This window comes from Paroedura picta, chromosome 2 (assembly GCF_049243985.1).
Source record: "Paroedura picta isolate Pp20150507F chromosome 2, Ppicta_v3.0, whole genome shotgun sequence".
NCBI lineage: Eukaryota > Metazoa > Chordata > Lepidosauria > Squamata > Gekkonidae > Paroedura > Paroedura picta.
The window spans coordinates 65,255,877-65,279,437 of NC_135370.1; the positions used below are offsets into that span (position 1 = coordinate 65,255,877).

The 23,561-nt window shown below is 42.9% G+C and overlaps 1 protein-coding gene across 11 annotated transcripts in view; it reads left to right on the forward strand.

Moving 5' to 3' along the window:
• SEMA5B (semaphorin 5B) overlaps nt 1-23,561 on the forward strand; it is a 473,766-nt gene that overhangs the window by 440,265 nt on the left and 9,940 nt on the right. For all 11 annotated transcript variants that reach the window (XM_077320463.1, XM_077320455.1, XM_077320456.1 and 8 more), the window contains 2 exons: nt 1,149-1,193; nt 6,765-6,970. In XM_077320463.1, the coding sequence (XP_077176578.1) occupies nt 1,149-1,193; nt 6,765-6,970 (251 nt within the window). The remainder of the gene's footprint in view (nt 1-1,148; nt 1,194-6,764; nt 6,971-23,561) is intronic.

Genomic DNA, 23,561 nt, shown 5'->3' on the forward strand with positions numbered 1-23,561 from the left:
ACCATGTTTAATGGTACAGGAAGTAGTGGGTTTGTTTGGATGTCTGGTTTTCCTTAGTTCACATTTTTAAAAAAGAGCTATCATGCAGTAGGAAAGATATCCAGCTTGTTGGTTGTTTAGGATCCAGACGGAGAAGAAATTATTGGCAAGTTTTTGGGTCACATTTCTTAATTTGAATGGATTAGATGATAGATATTTGAGGACAGGGCATTCATAAAGAACAATAGGAATTTTCTACATGGAAGTTTTGGGATTTGTGAATGAAGCAGAGACTTCATTTTTCTGTATCATAAGCATAGGCATTAAGGATTTAGCAACCTAAGTTGAAAATATAGAATTAAGATAGTTTAGTCCCGTACTTGACCCTGACAGAAACTGGGCAGATATCTCCAAGGAAACTCATAGGCAAGGCAATTGATATGAAATAAAAAGATTTATCAACATCGAGGTTCAACAGTACATAACAGTTTATAGACATATGATCTATGAAGCTGTGTCAACCTTTTGCTTTATACTTGTGTAGCCTATATATTGTTTCTATGTTATTTTCAAAGTCATCAAATTGCTACAGTTGGAATATAGTGCTGAATAAACTATGTTACACCCACTCCCTAAGTTGTGGCGGTGGTGAGATACTGTAGACATGACTCCAGTTAACAATGTGGTTCTGCCTTAGCAATATGGTTTCTGGTTTGCATCATATGCTGGTCACTGACTGCTTAATGTTTCTAAAGCAGATGATGGATTATGCACTATTCAAATGTTTTGTGAAAGCAAAAGTTTAGTTGGCATTTGAGTGATTTGTGCACGCAACATGAAAAGCACAAACACACCCTTTGAGTCTTTAGACTTCAGGAGGGAGTGGGCGTTGCATACTTCTTGCCCAAACCAAGCATTGCTAAATTTGCGTATTGTGTGTTGCATTTCAGTAATTTGTAATACAATCTATGTTTCTGATGTGATGGAGAGTATTTTTAATGAGATTTTTGCTAAATATCATTTTGTGCTTTCTGTCAGAGCTCTGGGAGGGCCTCCATTTGCTGCAGAGATTAACGTACCATGTGTCAAGCAAAGAGGTTTTAATTGCCTCTACCATGTTGTAGATGACAAAATGACATTCTTCCCCCACTATTTTTCTCTTTGTCTAGTGATCCTGCCAGCCTCAAGCATTGATGAGAGCACAAACTGTGGAGGTAGAGTACAACTAACTATAGATCTTATTTTTATCTTAACATGACTTCTCTATTCTGGGTAGCATCAACCCAGCCATTAATCCATGCAGTTCACATCCTGTTGATAGCCTTGATTCCACTAGAGTTTCATTGTCTGATCCAGGGATAGGGGGGCATTTGCTGCTCAGGTTTCTGGTTTGAGAATTTAATTTTGGGGAGGGAGGCTGTCAGAATAATTAAATAGTAATCACAGTGCTTTGTGCTTCACTTCCTTTTTTAAACAGGCCTGAAAACTCAAAGATACATCCCTTATCTTCCTAATTTTGAGCGCTCAGTTAACTCTTGCATTGCTATCACGTTCCATCCAAAACAAAATTTTGAGACAAATTTATTCAGGCGAGCCTTCCGAGGAACTTGAGGAAGTGAAAACAAAGGGGGAACAAAGAAATTGTGTCTGATCTAGTGGGATTTGACTCACAAAAACTCATGCTGGAATAGATTGTGTTAGTCTTTAAGGTGCCATTAAATTCCTGTTCCCTTCATTTGGGGGGGGGGTCACTAATCGATTTTGCAAAGCTTGTCACTTCATCAGTACTTAGGAACCTGATGATTTAGTAGTCTCTTTGCATCCATTTTCTACCACAAGCATCGGTTGCCATCTAAGCTGTGGAGGGCAATAATAAAAAGCCAACTATGATTTACATATTTTAAGCAGTATAACTGGGCCTCAAGCATAACTGGCACAATAAGAATATGCTGAATCTTAAACACTGTCTAGGCCACTGATATCAGTAGAAGCAGAATGAGGCTGCCCATGCAAGATGTAGTTTCCATTCAATGGTCATTGTGTCAGTTATTTTTTTCCAGTTTAGGGAATAGCAGCTTCCAACTCACAGAATGCAGAGGAAACATTCCTAGCACTTCCTGGTGTCTTTTGATGGGGCATACCAGAAATGTGCCTTTCTTGGTTCCTCTGGCAAAACCACCTGGCAACATGGGCTGCAACTTTATGGGCTGCAATATTCAGTCATTTGGGCTGAAATTCTGCCCAAGCTGCTAACAAAGAACTTGCTTGGGTCATTTGTAATTTCCTACCAGTTGCTACAACAGACTTGGGTTAATTTAAGATTAATTTCCTAACCCAAGAAAAGCACTGCATTGCTTACAGAGAGTGAACTGCATCCTCATCAAAGTGCAATTCGTATTCTTTGAGGGAATTCACGTCCATAAACCAATGTAAAGAATCTCTCAGAAACATGTTATTGGCCCTAACGTTGAATCTGTGATGTAGAGCAAAACCTAATTGTGATGCAAAATGCTTCCCCAGCACTAAGATTTTCATAAGAAAATGTCTTGCTTCTCCCTTGGAGGTTATATGTACATTACAGATTTAAATGGGTTTAACAGCCATTCCCTCTCACCAGGGAGCCCTGGGAACTATATTTCTGTTCCGGGGGTAGCAGTGATAAATGTTCGGTAGCAGATCATTCTTAGCATTCTCCCCAAACTCACATCCTCAAAATCAGCTGCAGAGACTGCTAGATTTCCCAGGCAGTCTTCTCACTTTTCTCCCAAACAGCTGCCCAAGACCAGCCAGATCAAAAAAAGATGGACTTTTTTTTTGTCCACACAAAACTGTCTCAAGGAATGCCATGTCTTATGAGTGCAACTAGAAAGGGGTGATTTTGCATCTTCAAAATGGTTTTGGAGCTTTTCTCATACAAATAAGTAGATTTCCTGGTGAGTCTCAGTGTAGTGCCCATCAGTCCCTCTCAGCACAGAACAGTACACGACAAGTGCAGAAAAAACAAAGACTCTTTTGATAAAACTTTTAGCCTAACTTTTTAGTGTGTGTGACTTCAGGGAAGCCAGTGGAATTAGGACTTCAGCTCCATTAACATCCATGCTGGCTTTTAGCATCTCTCATTTATTCCCACCCTGTTTGTGCTTCAGCTGTAGGACCCCATATTAACCTTGTGTTCAACATTATGCATTGGTATTGATGTTTTCACTGCCTTTCTTGTTATTATAGTTTTATTTGTTGTTATAATCTATATTCACTGTAAAATTCAGTCCCCGAGCTCAGTACAAGATCAGGCAAAAAATACAATTACTAGACATTTGTGCTATTGCCTCTCATAAATGGGGTATGGGAAAACACACCGTATAGAAAACCCCCCCCCCCATTCACATACACACACTTTCTATATAAATGGGCTGTTTGTACTTTAAAAGACCAGTCTTGGTTATCAAGACTTTTTGCACAACCACATGGAGGGAGACCCAAATGGCCAGAGAAACTTTGTCAAATGCAGGACTGAGAATTGGGGAAGTTATAAAAAATCAGCTAAGCTCGACATCATGTTCAGTACTGTTTAAATAGTTCACAGGTAAATTGTACAAGCACACATTTCCCCTGAAATGTCCCTTTTAAAGGCAGAGGAGTGCAATTAATATCCAGGGGTACATAATTCAAATCCTATTCAGGATGAACAAATTTAAATTTCTAGGCAAGAATTCCAAATAAGCCAGTTCCCCCTCCCAGGGGAGTTTGGGTGATGGCCACTCAGATACTTGGCACAGTCTTCAGCATCTCTCTACACTTCAATTCTTAGGATTCTTTGGTGAAAGAGGGGCTTTAAGTAAATTAAAAAAAAACAATCTATGCTGATAGTATAGATGCGGCCTAAGAAATCTTGCTTTGAGCTAAAGTTTCTTATAAACTCTGTTACTCTGAAAACCTTTCAGTTCTTCCCTTTCCCTCCTTTAAACTTTCTCCCTGGCAATTCATCTTCCTTAGGTTCTTTGGCTCATTTCTTTGCACTGTTTGTACATTTTCTTAGTCACCCACTGAAATGGGAGGTGTTTGAAATCTGCATATCTGTGCTGAGGAAAATTATCCGTCAGAAGCCACACTCTATGAACTCTTTATGCAGTAGATCCCTGCCTGAATGGCAGCAGGTTCCAGCTGGGGTTCTGCCAGGAATCAAGGCAAACAATAGTCAGTCCTGCTGTTCCTGCCGTCTCTTTTGCTCCTGGATGCTGCCTTGAATTGCCACATGGGAGGAGTCCACTCATTGGAATGTCTCAGTCTAGAAGCGAGAGCACACATGTGCTTTACACCAAAACACCACAGAATCCTTCATTGTAGTAGCTGGCAAGGTGTGGTAGAAAATAGTAAATGTCGACAGATGAACAACTTAGCCCAGAAGGTAGCAAAGTGAAGTCCCCTTGCCTCCACAGCGTCCTCGGAAGATGAAAGGTGCCTCTCTTTCTTGGTCAGCAGCAGCAAAGGCTTGTCCTTTTTCTCCTGCATCAGGAGCCACTGCTGCTCCTTTGCTGTACTCCTGGGGTACTCAGGGCAATAAAGCAGCAGCCTAGCAAAAGTTAAGAGGGGACAGCTTCTGGGAACCACAAAGGTTAAACAAACATAAACATGCGGCCAAGTGTTACATGCATTTTACATAGAAAAACTAGACATATTATAAATGAAAACACATGAATTTATTTCTTAAATGGTTAGAAACACTGAAAGGCCTCCCATGTAAAATGAGTTTGCCAATGAACAAGCGTGACCCGGTGGTGTAGACCAGAGGTGTTTGGTGCAACCATCTTCTTCAGTAGTCGTTGTTGAATTGATTTTACACGTGAGGCTAATAGTGAGGCCTTTTAGTATTTTTAACCTTCTTTAAAAACGTTTAATATTTATATTTATTCAACCTTTCTGTTCCTTAACTCAGGGTTGTTGTTTTTTTAAGTTAATTATTTTCTTCTCTTTTTTCTTGACATCTTCTGGGAACCCTACGCTGTCCTTGAGGTCTATAATAGTAAGAAAAGATGTAGGATATAAATAATAATAGTGATGTCTTCCTGCAATATTTTAAGGCAATCAGGAGAAGTACTTAGTGATGAGTTCATTAATATAGGCACTAAAGCACTAATTGAAGCTGATGTTTATGGACACAGCAGCATGAATTAGATGAGGTACAGGAGTTTGACTTATTAATGCATCATGTCAGGTATATATCGAGGGGGATACAGTTATGGAGTTTATGAAGCAAGCATTGTGCTGTTTGGAGGTTTCTTATGTTCACTAGATTATATCTTGTTGATCCATCTTTGGATGAAAATTGTTAGAAGAGATATCAGTTAAGTTGTGTTTTTATATCTGTTGATAGATAACTGTTTTTTAAAAAGAGGGAAGGCCTTTCTCTCTCCATTCGATGATAAATCCTGCATTTTGTTTCTAATTTCCATGACATACACATTCTTTGAGACCCACTGAAATACTACGTTACACAGAGCATGAATAACATGTGTAATTCACTGCCAGAGGATGTAGTGATGGCCGCTGGAACAAACAATGTTAAGGGGGAATTAGAATAGATTCATGGATGTTAAGTCTATCAATAGCTACTAGCCAGGAGGCTAGTAGCTTCTACGCCCTGTTGTTGTCTGTCCGGAGGAATTGGTTGGCCACTGTGTGAAATGGGATGCTGGACTAGATGCACTATTGGGCTGATCCAGTAGAGCTCTTCTAATGTATATTGTCTGTGTACCTTTGGCTGTCAGCTTAATGCTTAGTTTAACTATCAACAGAAGGAGAAAAAAACAGCTTTGGGAAAGCCACATATGATTTTGTTAAAGCTCCACCATGGCAGAACCATGATGAGCAGAGGGGAGCTCATGTCTACCAGCATTACAGTGGAAGACACCAGCATTCTTGCCTTCTAGTCATCCACTAACATCACCCCATTATAACCCAGAACAGGGGATATTGTGGGGATAATTTATGGGTGGTTTTACAGAAAACTGTTTGTCATGCAGGAATTTTTCAGGTGAATGCACTGGGAAATCTTCTGGAATCATAGAGGGCAAAGGCAGCCTTTGTTTCAGTTTTGTAGTGCAGTCTGCTTGTCTACTTTGCACATATTGGCTTGAGAACAACGGAAATAGCTCTTGAAGGAGGGGGATTTGCTTTAGTGGAATGTGACTTCCTCTTATTTCCTCTTCAGCTGCAGCCCCCCACCCCCAAACTAATGTTATTCCTGGGAGACAGAGGATCAAAGAAGGAGGGTGGAGGTGTGGTCTGCAGCTTGAAAGGGGAATCAGCTAAAATACTCTAGTCTAGTGGATCCAAGCCATCATTTGAACAACCACAAAAGAAAGTGAGGTGTGTAGCCAATGTACAAATGGTGTTGGGGTCAGTGAGACTTGAACATTTGCACCACAGTGCTAGGCTGTGCACAATAGTGGTAAATACTGCACAAAGCTCATATGTTCCTGTGTGGTGTTTTGCCTACAATGGAGTGGATCCAGACTAAATTTTCCAATGTCAGAATTGAACTATTGTGCCTCCCCGTCTCCTTAGAGGAATAACATGAGGTGACCTGCAAAGGAAAAGGGAAATTGGTGCAAACTGTCAATGAGGTGTTATACAACCCGTTATTTGATAGCACTTCTCTTAAAAAAAAAGGTAGATCTCATTTGCTCTTGTGATTTATTTATTTAAAATTTATAGCTGACCTTTCCTTGTGTCTCAGGGTGGTTTGTGTTTCTAATCACAGTCTCTTTTCTCGCTGCCTTCTCCAGGTTTCAGCCTTATCCATCTGATTGCCACTGGGGTCTCCTGTTTCTTTGGCTCTAGCCTTTTAACTTTTGTGATCTACGTTTACTGCCAGCGCTGCCAGAGGCAGTCCCAGGAGTCTACTGTTATTCACCCCACCACTCCCAACCATCTTCATTACAAAGGCAACACAACACCCAAGAACGAGAAATATACACCTATGGAATTCAAGGTAGGAAGCTTCACCATGCATGTCAGGGCAGTTTGTTTCAGCAAGGTTTTTTTGACAGTGCACTGAGTACTGAGCTTCGATGATCTGCAGAAGCTTGTGGCATTATCTAACCTAGCCATCTTCCTGACACGCTTGCATTATATGTGCAGGGAATATTTTTATATGAGGGAACATTCAAATATGAGTGCTCTCTCCTGAAGACTGGCCAGTACTGCCTAGCAAAACCTGCACCATATAATTCTGCTACTTGTGCAATTTCACTGTTATTTAGCTGCTCACTGCTGCCAGTTTAAGTACTGAGAGTTTTGCTACTGTGATTGCTTGGTTGGGAGGCTTGGTTTTTCCATAGTACATGAGATTATTTTGCCTATTACCCTTGGAGCTTGGATATATAAATAACCTAAATTTTGAAGATAGACCCAACAGCCTATTCGAGCTCAGTATGCAGCTTTGGAACCATTGGATGTGCTCAATTATATTTGCATGTATTGTTTACATACATAATATGTTTTTCTTCATTACCTCCAGGACAGTGTGCATATTATGGCTATGGTTTCATCTGCCCCCTCTTCCCACCTCCCTTATGAATTATTGGGAGAAGGGATAGGTTTAAAAAAAATATTTTTTCTGCCATTCTTCTCTTTTATATTATACTAGACTAGATATTAAGCCCACTGTGGCCAAAATAAAGTGGGCTCAAGCATGATGGGTGGGTGGAGGGATGGGGTGAAGGAAGGAGGGAAAAGGAGAAAGAGAGACAGAGATAAAGACAGAAAGAAAGGGAGGAAGATAGAGACAGAAGAGGGAGAGAAACAGGTAGCCAGAAAGAGGCAGATGCGAGAAAGGGAGGAAGGAAGAAAGGGAAGGACAATGGGAATGCTGGGAGGAAGGGAAGGTGAAAGGGAATGCTGGGAGGAAGGGAGGAACAGAGTAAGGTAGGTGGTGGCCTTAAAGGGGACTTTGCGGCCTTCTGCCAGGCCCAGGGGCAGGCTCCGCTGCCCCAGGGCCCGGCAGAAGGCTCCGAATGGGCGTGGCAGGCTCTGCGGCCTAGTGCCGGGCCCAGGGGCAGGCTCCGCTGCCCCAGGGCCCGGCAGAAGGCTCGGGATGGCGGGGGCAGGCTTAGTGGCCTTCTGCCAGGCTCAGGGGCAGGCTTGGCTGCCCCAGGGCCTGGCAGAAGGCTCGGGACGGAGGCGGTGGGTTCTGTGGCCTAGTGCCAGGCCCAGGGTCAGGCGAGGCTGCCCCAGGGCCCGGGAGAACACTCGGGAAGGTGGCAGCAGGCTTTTCGGCCTACTACCAGGCCCAGGGGCAGGCTTGGCTGCACCAGGGCCCGGCAGAAGGCTCGGGAAGGCGGCGGCGGGCTTTGCGGCCTACTGCCGGGCCCAGGGGCAGGCGAGGCTGCCCCAGGGCCTAGCAGAAGGCTCAGGACGGCAGGGCTGGGCTTTGTGGCCTTCTGCCAGGGCCAGGGGTAGGCGAGGACTTACCGCTGGGGAAGGCTTCTTCCTCTGAGTGGCGACTCCCCGGCCGGCTTTGCACGGCTCCCCATTGGCTGCTTGGCCCTCGAGTGACACTCGGAGGGCCCAATCAGGAGCCCCAAAGCGGCTCCTGATTGGGCCCTCCGAGTTTTTATCCTGGACAGAGCCCGCCCTATCTCCTCCCCTCTAGCCCTTACTCCTTTATTTAATCGCAGGAGCGGTTAAAGATTCATTTGGATTGTGTTGTTTTTATGTCTGGGATTTTAACAGGGTTTTATTTAGACTGATGTAACCTGCCATAAGCCACTGGGAATGGCGGGCAATAAATCAAAGTATAATAATAATAATAATAATAATAATAATAATAATAATAATAATAATAATAATAATAATAATAATAATAATAATAATGTCTTTTTGCTTTCCTGTTCCCTGTGAGGCTTCTTTCCAGATGCTGGTCATACTGGATGCAAAAACAATAGTAATATAAATGTGCAGGCTTTGTGATCTTTTGACACCTGCTTGACCAAATTCTTATTTTGTGAGATTATCAAAGAAAAAGCCATATCCAAAGAGTTCTAGTTGTCTTGGCAACCTCCTGTTCAGTAGAAGCCAAGCATTTCTGTTATCAAGGAACCAACTTGATAAGCTAACGAGTATCTCTGTAGTATTTAATACATAATAAAGCATCTACATCTGTAATCAACAAAGTAACTTGCAAGCAGCTGAATCATGCCTCTTAAAAGCAATTAATTAACTTGCAGGAGCAAAGGCACACAGTTTACTACTCATAGTTTTTGTAAAACTGCAAAAAGCTACAGAAAGCAATTAGGTCCACTCTGAAATTAGGCCTTCCTCAGAAAGACTTCAAAGTAATATTGCTGCAGCGAAAAAAAGCCAACAAGTATCTGGGCGTTTGAGTACCAGCAAAGCAATTTAAAAATACCTTTCAGAGCTGAAGGATAGTTTTTGGCATCGAGCAGCAACCCTTCAACTTATCAGGCCTGTGAGTTTTATTTTGAAGCCTGTTAGCAAAATTTGTAAGAAGCAGCTTACCTGACTTACAGTTGCCAACTTCCAAATGAAAATTCCACCAAGTGCCAACAAAGAAATGGGGAATAAATCTACCCAATTCTCTCTTGAAGACATGCCTGTCAGTTTTTGAGGCTTATTATAACTACACCAGTTATACATATCTTGCCTCAAAGACAGAAGTTCAGCACATTGATCCAGAGCCCTGCACAGGTCTGGTCTCTGAGCCTCAGGGATGCCTTTTTCTCCTACAGAGAAGACATAGATATGTGGCCTTTGTGTCTAGATAGGCTGTATAATGGCATATCAATCAGCATTTCAGAATCCAGAGGAATTAAGCAGATGCCCAGCAGATGTCCAGAAGAATAATCTAATGGATCATAATTTCCAAGTGGATTTGGGCAGGATTTGCTCTCTTTATTTAGAAGTCAATTTATGATAATTTATGGGAAGCTTAGAAAAGAGCAGGAGTCCAGTAGCACCTTAAAGACTAACAACCATTGTGGCAAGGTGTGAGCTTTCATAAGTCACTGTTCCCTTCTTCAGATGCAGCTAGAATGAGAGGCTATTGAGACTGTGAGTGTGTGCAACTAACCCAAGGGGGTTTCATGGCTGAGAGAGAATTTTAACATGAGTCTGACATCCCGGCCTCTGGCCTCCACAATGTGGTTTTCTGAGTGTAGAACTGCCCTTTGAACAAATGGGAGGACTTATTTTGTACACAAGATAAGACTGTGGGTGAATGAGGCTGTCACTGTGTGTGTGTGTGTGTGCGCACACACGCAAAGGTGTTCTGAGTAGCATTTTATTTATGCCTCCAGTGCTGTGCAAATAAGGCTCCTTCTTTTCCCCAGAGTTCAAAGCAGTAGCGAAGTTCTTTGCTCTTTGCTCCACAGCTTCCTTACTGCTCTTTCTGAATCGCACCCTTGTGGCTTGGATCCTGTGTGGCTGATCTATAGTGGAGTGAGGTGTGTGTGAGGGCTCCTGCTCTATGGCCAGGGAACTGGATCTGATGGCCCTTGCATATGGTTGCCAGCTCTGGATTGAGAAATACTTGGAGACCTTGGAGGTGGGGACCAGTGTTGTATGATGCAATGGAATCTCCACTCCAAAGCAGCCATTTCCTCCAAGAGAACTGACCTGTTATTCCAGGGGGTCCCCATGTCCCACCTGGATGCTGGCATCCCTGCCCCTGCAATTCTATCATGTCTTCCTGCTATCTCTGTGGGAAAAATAACCCCAGTATCCACATAGAAGACTGAGACTTCCTGGATCTGAATGGATAGGAAAGGAAAAGAGAGATCATTAATGGAACATGGCAACAGACATTTGATGCAACCACATTAATGTTAATGAAACATCTTTAGTATATTGTCATCCTCAGCAATATTGTGACTCAGAAACATTGCTCAGGTTGTTTCTTCTCTCGTTCCTGCTCATCAGTCTCTTTCTGACCATCTCAAGACCTGTCATACTAATCAGCAGAATCAAATAATAACTTTTTGGGATTGTAGCACCTTCGGTTGCAAGGAGGGGAAAGATGCATATTTGGATTCTGACTGTACGTGGCAAAAAAACCCTGTAACCAGTCAAAGAAGGAAGTTAGGGTAGATGCTACTATCTGCTTAAGATGCTTCTGTTGTGTGTAGAGAGAGCTTTCTAGGTGGAGGAGCTGCAGCCTCCCATATGCAGTCAAAAGAGATATTATATGCTCAAGGAGAAGCAGAAACAGAGTTGCAGTTGGTCTTTCAGGCAGAATCATTGCACCTGCAAGATCCATGTGAGTATTCTGAAATCAAGAGATAATGATAGTCATGGGCACTATATTTGGATTTATATAATGAGGAGAGGCTTTCAAGCCCTGCTTGGCAAGTCATGTCTGAGGCTTGGTTTTGGCAAGCAGAAATATTTCCACAGAGAAAGGCTTGGGACAGAGGAGTTTGTACTGTTTAGGTCAGAGCTGACCTTGGATTCAGAAATAGTTCTGTCCCTTGCTCATGGCCTGCTGCTGAGTCTCAGAAATGTTGTTTCTCTCCAAGGAACATTTTCCTGACCTCATGACCTGCCTCTGTATACATCCACTGACTTAGTAGGCTAGCAGTGAGGCTCGTGTCCTCATTGGGTTCCATGGATACAGTCGCTATATAAATGAAGAGGTACCAATGATGCCGGCACAATCCTAAGCAAAGTTTTAATCTTTTTAAAGGCCATTAAAGTCACTGGGCTTTGAAGGCGTAACTCTGTACAGGATTACACCATGACACGCTTGCATATGTAAGCTCCACTTAGTAATTCTTCCACTTGATTGACAAAAAGAAAAGCTTGTGAAGATTACAACAGCAAAAGAGGCTTGACAAGGAAGCACTTTTGTTAAGTGCAAGTCAGCATCCATTTATGAAAGGTAAATCATGTCACGCAAATTAGATTGTTTGCTCCTCCCCCCTTATCTCCTAGGTTTTCATTCTTTCTGCTAATTAAATAAATATTGATCTATATAGAAAGGAAGACTTAATCTACAGCCATTTCTAAATTTCTGACATTGCTTCATCAATTTGAGAGGTTTTCACTGTCTTGAAATCATTGGACCCTTTCTCCCAAGCCACTAAGAGTAAATAAATGGATAAGGCGGTAGAAGAATCCATCCTTAGGTTATCATCTATTTAGTAACAGTGTTGTGTTTGACGTTATGCTGATGAATTGAAGTGACAACATCTCTACCCCTACCTAAATTCTTATCATGTACATCTATATGAGAAAGGTAAGATGGGATTCAAGATGATGAGTATTTATTTATTTATTATATTTCTTTGCTTCATAGTCCTGCATGCGACAGTTTACAGTTAAAATCACCTCACAAGCCACCCACCCTACCTACCACCCACTGCCATGCACCGCCTCCCGGCACCCCGCCTACTATCACCCATCCTGTCCTCCCCAGCCCACTGCTCCTACAGCCCACCGCCGCCTCACTGAGCACTGCAGTCACATCGCTGCCAGCCTCGCCACCCAGTTGCCTGCTGACCCATTGCCATTCTGCCACTCACTCACCCCGCCGCCCTGCCTTGCATGCCCCGGGAGGGCCTCTACAACAATGGTGGTGGCAGTGGCAGCAACACGATGGCGGAGGTAGCCCCGGCCACCCACAGCCACGGGGGCGCTTCGCCCACATCCCGCCAATGGGAGGCCGCTCCACGCCTCCCAGCACCAGCCTTCCAACATGCTTGCTAACCCACAACCACCCACTCCTCGCTAGCACCCGCTGCATTTCCTCCTTCGATTATTTAGAAAATAAGATTTTATAGAGTATTAGAGTACAAAGAGGATTAAGAGATTCCAGAGTCCATATATATGCTTCCAGCTTCATGCATCTTTGGCTTCTCCCAGAGAACCCTGGGAATGGTAGGCCCTTTGGTGTCCTCACAGAAGTACAATGCCCATGGATCCATAGGATGAGAGCTTGTTAGTCTCTAAACCTATGGTAAAGACAAGCCCACAGGAGTTGGGAGCAGAGATCTGTAAGTATAGGTGTAGAAACCTGAAGCTGGAACCAGTGGAGAAATCTAAGATGGTTAGATAATACAGCATAAGAGTGAGAGTTAAAAATATTAGCTGAGGCTTTCTAAGCTAGCTGAATAGGAAAAAATATGGCAAGGGTAATCCTTACTTTGACTGGTGATCGTTCCCTCTAAACAACTCAGTAGCTAAATGAACAGGGTTGGTGACATAAGTAAGATCACAGGCTTGGTGCTGTGGACAGGGCAGTAGGAAATTGCCATTTCTCCATAATGAACTGTGAGTAAAGGGTAAGACCCTGCTTTGTTTGGCAAGGTAGTCCTGGAGGAGACATGGGCCCTATTGGAGCTTACTCAGTTCTGCAGGGGCTTGCGAAATGGAGCTCTTCCACCAGGCATTTGGTTGAAGCCAGACTGCCAGTATCATCTAAGAACACCTCACCCCCAAAACACTCTCCCCTATAACATCTGTACCTGGCAATCAATATGGGAGAGCAGCGTGGGAGAGGCCTGGAAGCAAGGGATGCCATAGTTGTTTTAGATAGCTTAATAGATTTTGGTTTTAACTTTGCTTGATTATAAACTGATGTACACCACCCCAAGACAGCTGGGCCGAGAGGTGGGGGGTCTTATAAATCCAATTATAAATAAATAAAATGAAAAAATAACTTTCAGTCAACACTTACTATAACCCACAACTTTCCCATGATTATAGGAAATGTAAATCTCAGAAGAGAAAATAATAATTCAGTGAGAAAGGAGAAGAAGGAATAAAGAATGACCAGATGAGAGCAAATACTGTTGGGGTTTTGCTCTAATACAAGCCAGACAATATACTGAAGATCTGTGGCCACTTCTCTCTAAGTGTAACTGCCCACACAGCTGTTTTGACATTCAGAGGAGTCACATTAGGCTAGTTAACTCTTTCTTTTCATGTACTTTTCCTGCTGTAAATCATTCTGTCCCCAGAACTGCAGTCAGCACAAAGTGGGCACAAGGGGTACTTTCGAAAACCTCTTTGGAGCTATCTGTGGCTCGGAAAGATTGTGTTTGTGTTTGATTTACATTGGGGAAGCTGCACAAGAAGAATGGGATCAGCACCTCTACCTCCTGTGCCATTTTTCTGATCTTCCAAGTAACCATACAGGCCTTCCCATATGTTTTTCTTCTTTTTAATCATGTGGGAGATCTTAATTACAGCTCTCCTGTGTAGATGAGCCCCTAGTAATCGGACTATTGGCAGCGTGGAGTGAAAAAGAAATGTCACCTGCCCTGCAATTCACTAATTTGAAGTCCATTACATCTTGCCAGCAGTGCTTTGGAAATAAGCATTCTTTCTTCCTCCTTGTTATCTCTGTGACCTTACTCCATTAAACTTCCACTTTTATCTTGCAGTTGTCCTATTTTTATTGTGCTGTTTGTGAAGATGTAGTGTGTAGAGAACTATTTGAGGCTCCCTCTTTAGGGGATATTTTTACCACTACTACAATACTGAACTTGCCAGCTGTACCACAGTGGCGATGGAATAAATTGTATTTTATTCTATTTTTAGAGTTTTATAGTTTTAAAACTATCACTGTTTTGAACCATCCTGAGCCCATCATTGGAGAGGGGTGGTCTATACATTAAATTATTAATAAATAAAGGTGGTTGGGAGGGGATCCTGAAGAACACAATCATCTGTACCTTCCTCGGAGGACCTTGTGTTTAACACTTAGGAATTGGATCAGTAGTCCTGTCAGGTACAAAATTGTATTTTATTCTATTTTTAGAGTTTTATAGTTTTAATAAAACTCAAGAGGAGCTCCACTGATGATGGAAAGTAGAACTCCTCATGTAGGCTGTTGTGATGCAACCTGTGTTGGCTCTATAAATAAAATATGAAATAAAGTTCATGCAGGGAAACTTGTAAAAAGTCTCTTCTTATACAAGCAAGGACAGAGTTTCTGGAGTATGTTTCTGTTTTGAGTTCTTCTTCAGACAAAATTTTGTATGGTAAATTATTCCACAAAACCCTTTGGGGTCTCACTTGCCACAGCATATTTATTGTTTCATTTGCGTACCACCAATCCTGGCACAGCCGGCAAGAAAGTTTAGGAAGTCAGGTGAAGCCTCAGACCAAAGAAAGGACATAGATTTTCTAGTGAGAAAAGAATTCCTCTAGCCAGTCAAGCAGGGAGTGAGCTCTGAAGAATGAAGAGATCCGTGGTCTGACGTGGTTAGAGACTGCCTGTAGAAACATGGTCAGTTAAAAACTCAAAATGAGTACTGGTGCTTCAAGAGAAAGGGTTTGGGCACTGGAAAGTGTGCCAGCCTTCTGGAAACTAAATGAGTCAATGAATGTTCAAAGAAAGTGTACTGGAGAGTAGAGAGAACACTAGAACAAAAGCCTCTCAACATAAAAATTTTAAATAACTGTGAAAAATTTAAGACATTCTCATTAGCATGAAATATAAGAACTAAAGTCTGTGCATGTACAGGTTTTACCTCAGAAATTTCAACTGTTCATTTCATCTGACCTTCCCTTCTGTGTTAAATAAAATATCTAATATTTTTAAATTTCAAAATGCCCCAAGTACCATTTAAGTTTTTTAAGCGAAAGGGGACTTCCCAATCCCTTCTTGAGGTTCTAGGGCTGAGCCAACAGCCAAAGTATCATACTGGGACAACCAGAGTACTTCAGCAAGGAAGAAAACACATCACTAGCATAGCTCAGTCAGTAAAGGGAAAGAAAAAACAGAGGGGAAATCTTGCCTTTGAGGGAGCGGGGGAGAGGTTTCATCATGGCTGTGGACATAATTGTGTCTCTTGCTTTTCTTTACTCTTTCTTCCCCCTTTTGCCCCTTGCTCTCCACACTGAGGGTGTGCTCAGTTCTTGCTTAGTACTAGACGTTCCGTGTTGTCATCCTTGTTGCCCTCTTGCCAGGGCCCTCAGCTCCATCTGTCTCTGGCTGTTTCCCCTTATGCTGCATTACTGGTGGGGTAGGGTGAGGAGAGACTTGGCTTACACAGAGAAGTGCCAGAACTTCAGCGGTGTCACATCATAATTGAACAATCTGTTCCAGGGACAATGAGTTAGATGCTCGATCTTCAGCCTAGATATTTACACTTCATATTATACCAGAGATCCCAAATGTGGGTGCCGTGGTACTCACCAAAATCTTTGCAAGCACCCACCAAGTGTTTTTAAAAGGCATTTTGTTAAGCAGAAAATCTGACTGAAATGTTGAAGAGTTACTGGTGGAGTTATGTACATAGTTCATAGTAGAGATATATAATTCCCTCCTTCCTTGGCATTTTGTGGTTGGCTCCATCTCCTGTAGCAGCCATTTTGCGATTGTGCTCAACATCTGTGTCTGAATGTCACAGCCTAGGAAGGGTTGGGGACCCCTGATACACACAAAAACATTTCCCACATGAAATTCTGAAGTGTGCTTGCACCCAAAAGCTTTTATCTTGAATTAAACTTTGTTGGGCTTTAAGGAGCCCCTGGTTTCAAACTTTATTTTGAACACGGCCTTAGAAATCATTAGTGCTGAACAAATAGAAAGTTTCAGGGGCAGTTACAATTACAAATTAGCTGTTTTTCTTTACCCTGCAACCTTGGGAGCAGACATAAGCATTTAATGAAACATTTTAATGAAGCATAATCTATGAGGAAACAGTGTTAAACACAGAATTCATATTGTCTGTCTCACAGTACTCATTGTATGGGTCAAAGAGCATCATATTTACAGTTACCCTCCACTAAAAGAGCCACAGGACTATTGTATGCCTTGTGTTCTACCCTGAACACACATAGTCAATAATCTAACTTTTAATATTAAATATGATACTCTAATGGTTTAAAGGAATAAATTATTCTTGAACATATAGTGACATGCTATGTAGCTAAGTTGTACATTTTTATCCTTCAATTCCTTCAAATTGTTCAGGATAATATACATATTTTTCCCTTCTTCTACTTTATCCTCACAACACTCCTGTGAAGTAGGTTAAGCTGGAAGCGTGTCACTGGCCCAAGTTAGCTTTGTGATAAGCAGGGGTTTGAACCTGACTCTCCTAGATCTTAAACCAGGCTTTCTCAACCAGGGCTTTGTGAAAACCTAACGTTTCTTGATGGTCCTGGAAGAGTTTCTTGAATTAATAAGAGTTAATTTTTAATTATATTTTAACATTTTATTAAACATTTATCAGGTGATATGACCATATATGGTCATGTCAACCTGCCCCCCCCCCCAATGGCCAATAATGGGCCTGGAGGGGGTGGGAAGGGCCCTGGGTGAGCATGTCCACAGCTATGCTTCCCAACCACTTACTGCGCTATCGTGTCACTTCTGGAGTTTCTTAAAGCTTGAAGAATGTTTCAGGTTTTTCCACAGTAAAAAAAGTTGAGAAAGACTGTCTTAGGCTACAGTACACCACAGCAGAAGGCATGCACTAATCTCCAAAGGTGCCTGAAAGTGTTCTCGGAGTCATTTAGTCTATGCTACCAGGAAGATTTCTGCAGTTACCTTTATTTCTAATTTTTGCTTTTGAAAATTCTTTGGCCAGAAGCCCGCAGTTAATTTGCATACCTTTTCCCGTGCTTTTCACAATAGCATATTTCAAATTAAGAATGATTTAATAACCGTAAGACAGCGTGTGTGTGAGGGTGACTCGGACATTCAAGTACCTCTGAATATTAATGCAGACGAGATGTAAATATTGTTGATGGCATGATCTCATTGATTATTTCTCTAGCAGTAACCTAGCAGGACACTGATGATGAAGAGAGGGGGAAATTTCTGATTTTGTTACTCTTCCTTCTTCCTGCCCTTCTTTTTTGTCAATTATATTCTGGGTTCTGTTGTCAGATCTTTTAGCCAAGAGTGGAAGGGAATTTTTCAAGTCCTCTAATAAGCAATTCATGTTTCATTAATTAGCTACAGTTTCTTCATTGCTTTGACAGCGCTGTTTTCTGTTCAGCGCAAATGCATATTGTACTACAAGTTGTTTACACCATGCATTATGGCAGAGGTGCCTGCATCATCCCCAGCGCAGCCAGATTGTTTGCATTTTAACTGTACAAGTGTATAAAGCATCAGCACCCGGCATCTTAGCTCATGAATTTTGCATGTGAGAGTTTCAGAAGGCCCATATGCTTCTGGCCCATAATCTGGCACACCATGCACACCTTCCCAGTGTGCTTGGCTGACCGTGACTTCTTATGAAGTCAGCTGTGGGGGGGGGGGAACCGGGATTTCCTATATCTGGATATAAAAACAAAGAAATCCCATGTCCAATTTCATGAATCTGTAGTTGGGTGTTGCATCCAGGGGTCTGGGAATTCTGCACCATGGCATTCAGGATTGCAAAATCCCATGCAGATTATAGAGCACACCGGCAGGGTTTTTTCACAATGTGGAAGTAAAGGCCACAGCACTAGGTTAGAATATTTCAGAGCCGGGAAGGAGGATGGTTGTGTCAGCATCTCCTTTTAAATGGAACTCATGCTGAAAATTGGAGGACATCTTCCTGTGGCCTTGGACTATTACTATTAGTCTGCATGGGCTGCAGTAGCCTGGATGGACCAACAGTATAAAGCAGCTTCGTATGTTCATAAGACCATAAGATATGCATTGATGTATCACTTCTTTAAAGGAGCTGTCCTCTCTAGTATCCTGTTTACAACAGTAGCTGGCAAATGCTCCCTTAAAGCCTACAGACACAAAGGCAGGAGTCTCTAGCTGTTGTTTGTCCTCCATCATCCGTGACTGGAGAGACCATATCACAGAATCAGGGCCATGGAAGGGGCCATACAGGCCATCTAGTCCAACCCCCTGTTCCATGCAGGATCAGCCCAAAGCATCCTACATCTGCGAATGTAGAGTGGCCATACACTCTAATGTCAATTGGCCAGGAATTTGATTAGTCCCCTTTAAAGCGATCACTCCCCTCCCCACCTTGCCATTCTTTGCCTAAGCTAAAGAGTTTTCTTCAGGTGCTCCAGCATTTTGCTTCCCTGATATTTCACCTAACATCTTCCCAATAACAACACTTTTAGCACATATACTAAAATTGGAATGATAACAGAGAACAACCCTTTAATGGAGCAAGTGGTGAGCAGAACTATACACAGCACTCCAAACAGAACTTTTGCTTAAAAGGCATTACTATCCAGCCACTTTTTAATCCTTTTTTAAAATAATCCCATCTTCATTTCCTCTGCTCCTTCAGCTCTAGTTGCCCTTTTTGTTTTCATTTGTTCACGAGGACCCTAAGATCGCTTTCATGGCTATTTGCAGGCAGTGTCAGTTAGTTGCCACTTGGAATAAGCAGCAAAAGAAGTTTATTGAGGTAGGCATACAAGGCTCATGATTATCCTTGCTGAAACTAAATCGATAAACAATACACTGATCAATATAACCGCAAAAGGTCCACCGACACACACAAAAGTGCCCCAACTTCCCTTGTTCCTAAGGAAAAGCACTCAAATTAGTCCTGTTCACAGGTACACATTACATCATTCTTGCAAGATTGTCTCAAGGCCAGCCTTACCAATAATGTCCAAGTTCCCTCACCCATGATTCCATCTTCCCAAGTGAACATTAACAATTAGACTGCACAAAAGAACAAAGGATATTCATCAAATGCAAGGCAACAGAGACAGTTACAAGCAGTTAGAATTTGGCAGGCAGCAGGCTCTCCCCCCCCCCCATTTAAAGACAACAATGAAAGTAGGCAGTGACAGGTGGCTATTGATACATGACAAATAACAATACCAAATGTCCATGGCAGAAAGCTGGCAAACAGACAGATCCTGACAATTATAAGTGCAAGGAAAGTTAGATTTTTTTTAAGATACCAGTGTGCAGAAGAAGAAGAAGAAGAGTTGGTTCTTATATGCCACTTTTCCCTACCCGAAGGAGTCTCAAAGCGGCTTACAGTCGCCTTCCCATTCCTCTCCCCACAACAGACACCCTGTGGGGTAGGTGAGGCTGAGAGAGCCCTGATATCACTGCTTGGTCAAAACAATTTTATCAGTGCCGTGGCGAGCCCAAAGTCACCCAGCTGGTTGCATGTGGGGGAGTGCAGAATCGAACCCGGCATGCCAGATTAGAAGTCCGCACTCCTAACCACTACACCAAACTGGCTCTTACATTGATTCTTGTTTACTCTGATGAAAACTGACCAATTTGTTGTGTTATAAATTCTAGTGCAACCTTTTTCAACCTTCTGACCAGGGAGGAACCCCTGAAATAATTTTTCAGATTTCGAGGACCCCCGAAGTGATGTCAGATGCCCATGTATCTAGAGGTGGCATCTGCGGGACCAGTGTACCTGAGGGACCACCTCCCTGCCTATGCTCCTCAAAGATCTCTACACTCTGCCACCACCAACTGGCTAATAATCCCTGGCCCTAAAGAAGCCTGCCTGGCCTCGATCAGGGCCAGAGCATTCTCTGCCCTGGCCCCCACCTGGTGGAATGAGCTCCCGGAAGAGATCAGGGCCCTGCCGGAGCTAAAACAGTTCCGCCCGGCCTGCAAAAGGGAGGCTCTTCCACCAGGCATTTAGTTGAGACCAGTCATAACCAACAACATCTGCAGGGCCCCTGTTCCCCCCTCCCTCCCAGAAATCCGTCAATGTGTTCTGCCCCTGGCCCTGTTTGCACTGTTATAATTGCCATTGTTACAATTATCATCAGTGTTAATAGTATTAATGTTATGGTTATCTATATGTTATGGAAAAACTAAGTTCCTTGTATTTTTTTTCTACGTTTCATGTAAACCGCCCTGAGCCTTCGGGGAGGGCGGTATATAAATATAATAAATAAATAAATCACTACCCTTAGCCCTCCTTTTGCTCCCTTCCCCTGCATTTACTACGGTGGCTCTGCCTCGTGTAAGCTGGAAAGATGAGTAAGAGCTGAGAAGACAGCCCAGAATGCACCCCCATACCACGACTCCTTCAGAGCTCTCATGGATCCCCTTTGGAACTCCCACGGACTTCTAGCGGTCCTCAGACCCCTGGTTGGGCATCCTGGCTCTAGCAGGATGAAGAGCCTGCTCTCACTGATGATTTTGTGCTTTGGCTTTTAAGGTGCCCCCAGACAGCTGGCTGGTTTTTGTTGCAACAGGTTAAGATTGTTCTAGAATTACTGCTGAATCACTCCATTTGGAACTCTGCAGTTTCCTTGTCAGCATTGTATTGCTGCTGTTGTGAATAATAGTGGGTCGTCCACAACGTTTGCCATCTCAACAGTCACCCATACAAAGCAGATCATTTATGAATAAATAAAATAGCACTGGGCCCAATATAGACCTTTAGGGGATCTGAGGGCTTGATGTCTCAATTTTGAACATTTCATTTACCTGTCTTTTGCTTCCAGGGACTAAACTGGAAAGGAGGTAGCCGAGGGGAGCTTTGTGCATGGTCTGGGCTTGTGGTTTTCAGTCATGTGAAAATGTTAGCACATGGCTATCAGGCTTAGGAAGCACATTGATGTCTCCACAATACAGCCTTCATTCTGTTAACAGCATGAACCTTGGTTCCATCAGCTGAGCACAGTACCATTGGCAAAAGGGCTATTGGATAATGCGATGTGTGGTTCATTAGTCCCCCAAGATACTTTACTGTAGCAAAATATTGGTGTTGGAGGTGGGGACACGGAGCCTTCTCTCTCTCCCCCCCCCCAATCTTTTTGGATTAAATGGTAATCTTACGAAAAATCTGTGCACCTTCCAACTGTGAAATGAGAAATAAAAGCAGAAAGGGGATGTGATGTTCTGAAGCATTAATGTCTTGTTCCCTTGTGGATGGCCATTTTAACCGCTACTGAAAATAACACCTACTTTTAACATCCTTTTTTTGCCAAGGCAGTGATAGCAAAACGTACTTTCCACTCCCAGGAGGGAGTCCGTGGCTAGGCCAGAAATGTGCTTGTAGATAATTGTCCTGCTGTCTCTTGGAGATCAGAAGATGGCAATCCTCTATCTTTTAATTTGCTATGCTGCTTGTTCAATTTCACGGGCTTTCTCCCTTCCCTGCTCTTTTATCCCCACATGTGGCATGGCAAAAGCAGTGATACATCTGCAAGCACAACCTTCTCTTCTGTCTTGGTGACCCTTCAGGATTCATTTGAGCCAATAATTTTATCCTGTTGAGTCATTAATCATCAGTTGATCAACTTCAGCAAAGTTCTCAAAATGCAGAGAAGTTTTTTTCCCCTTTGACGTATGATGTACCTTTGAAAGAAAGGGACAGCCAGAGAGCAGACTGTTCTAATGCAATCATAAGCATGACTCCTCAGAAGTAAATCCTATTGAGCACAGAGGGGCTGACTTCCTTGTGAGTGCATTTAGGACTGCAGCCTTAGTTGAGGAAATCAGAGTAGGGGTCTACCACTTAGTGAATCACCCCCCATCCCTTTAAAATAGCCAGTCGGACTAAAACACTGGTAAGTTGCATGTATAAGGAAGATTTTGGTTCCCTTAGACGAAACAGCATTTAAGAATGTTTGCCAGTTGAGTTGGCAGTGCATGTTTTGGAGGAGGGGGGTCTGAAAAGGAAATAAGGTAGGCGAGCATGTTTTAAGGGAGCGGGGTGAAGGAGCAGCATTCTTTTCACTGTATTCTTCCCACAGCTTTAAATATCCCTTTAAGAGATGCTCAATTTACATAAAGCCTGCTAGGAAGGGAAAGCAAGGAAGCCCGCTGAGGAGGAGCAGAAAGGATTTCACAGCACAGCTTAGTTGAAAGCTGTTAGCATCTCCTCCTGACCCTCTTTAATTCATTGGGTCGAGTCAAATTGAGCAGTCAGCCAGGCTAGGGGGTGTGGCTCTCATGCAGGGAAGATTACACTGGCAGGAGCACCGATGCGTCTCACAGAGGTGTCATTACCTTATGGCAGCAGCGACCCTGTCAGGCCAGTCACATGTGCCTTCTTCCACCTAAGGCTTTGAATGTTTGTCTCTGTCAAGTTTCAGTGGGACATTAACAGCTATTTACCAGCTCAGCATCTTTGCAGGTTGCTGTGCTAGAACAGGCAGAAGAGAACCTGTGGTTACTGTCAGCAAGCTCAAAGCACAGTGCATGGCTTCAGCATTAGCCTTTAAAATATACATTAAGGCTTTTTATTATTTTATAGTAGTACAGTACACACTTTGCATGTGTAAGGCCCAAAATCTGACCTCTACCATCTCCCTGTAAAGGATATCAGGCAGCTGTTGTTGGGGAAGACCTCTCCCTGCTGGAGGTTCTGGAGAGCATTAGCCTATGGCTGATAGATAGACCACACCTAGATGAATCAAGAGTCTGACTCCTGACTCACTATAACACAGTTCTATGCATACATGTTTTATATTGATACGTGCACTCATTCCCCCACCCCACCCCCAGTCCATTTACTGCTTTTAAGCAGGTTTTGTGTGTTCCTGCAGTGCTTCAAGAATGTGTACAGTTTCCTTGACCTGGGGTGACTGTAGAAGAACTGGGCCTTTGCAGCATGAACGATGATGGCTGGGAAGCGGTTCTCTGTCTCTGATCTTAAATGCTTCACAGCTCCTTGTGAAGCACTGAGCATTGAATAAACAAA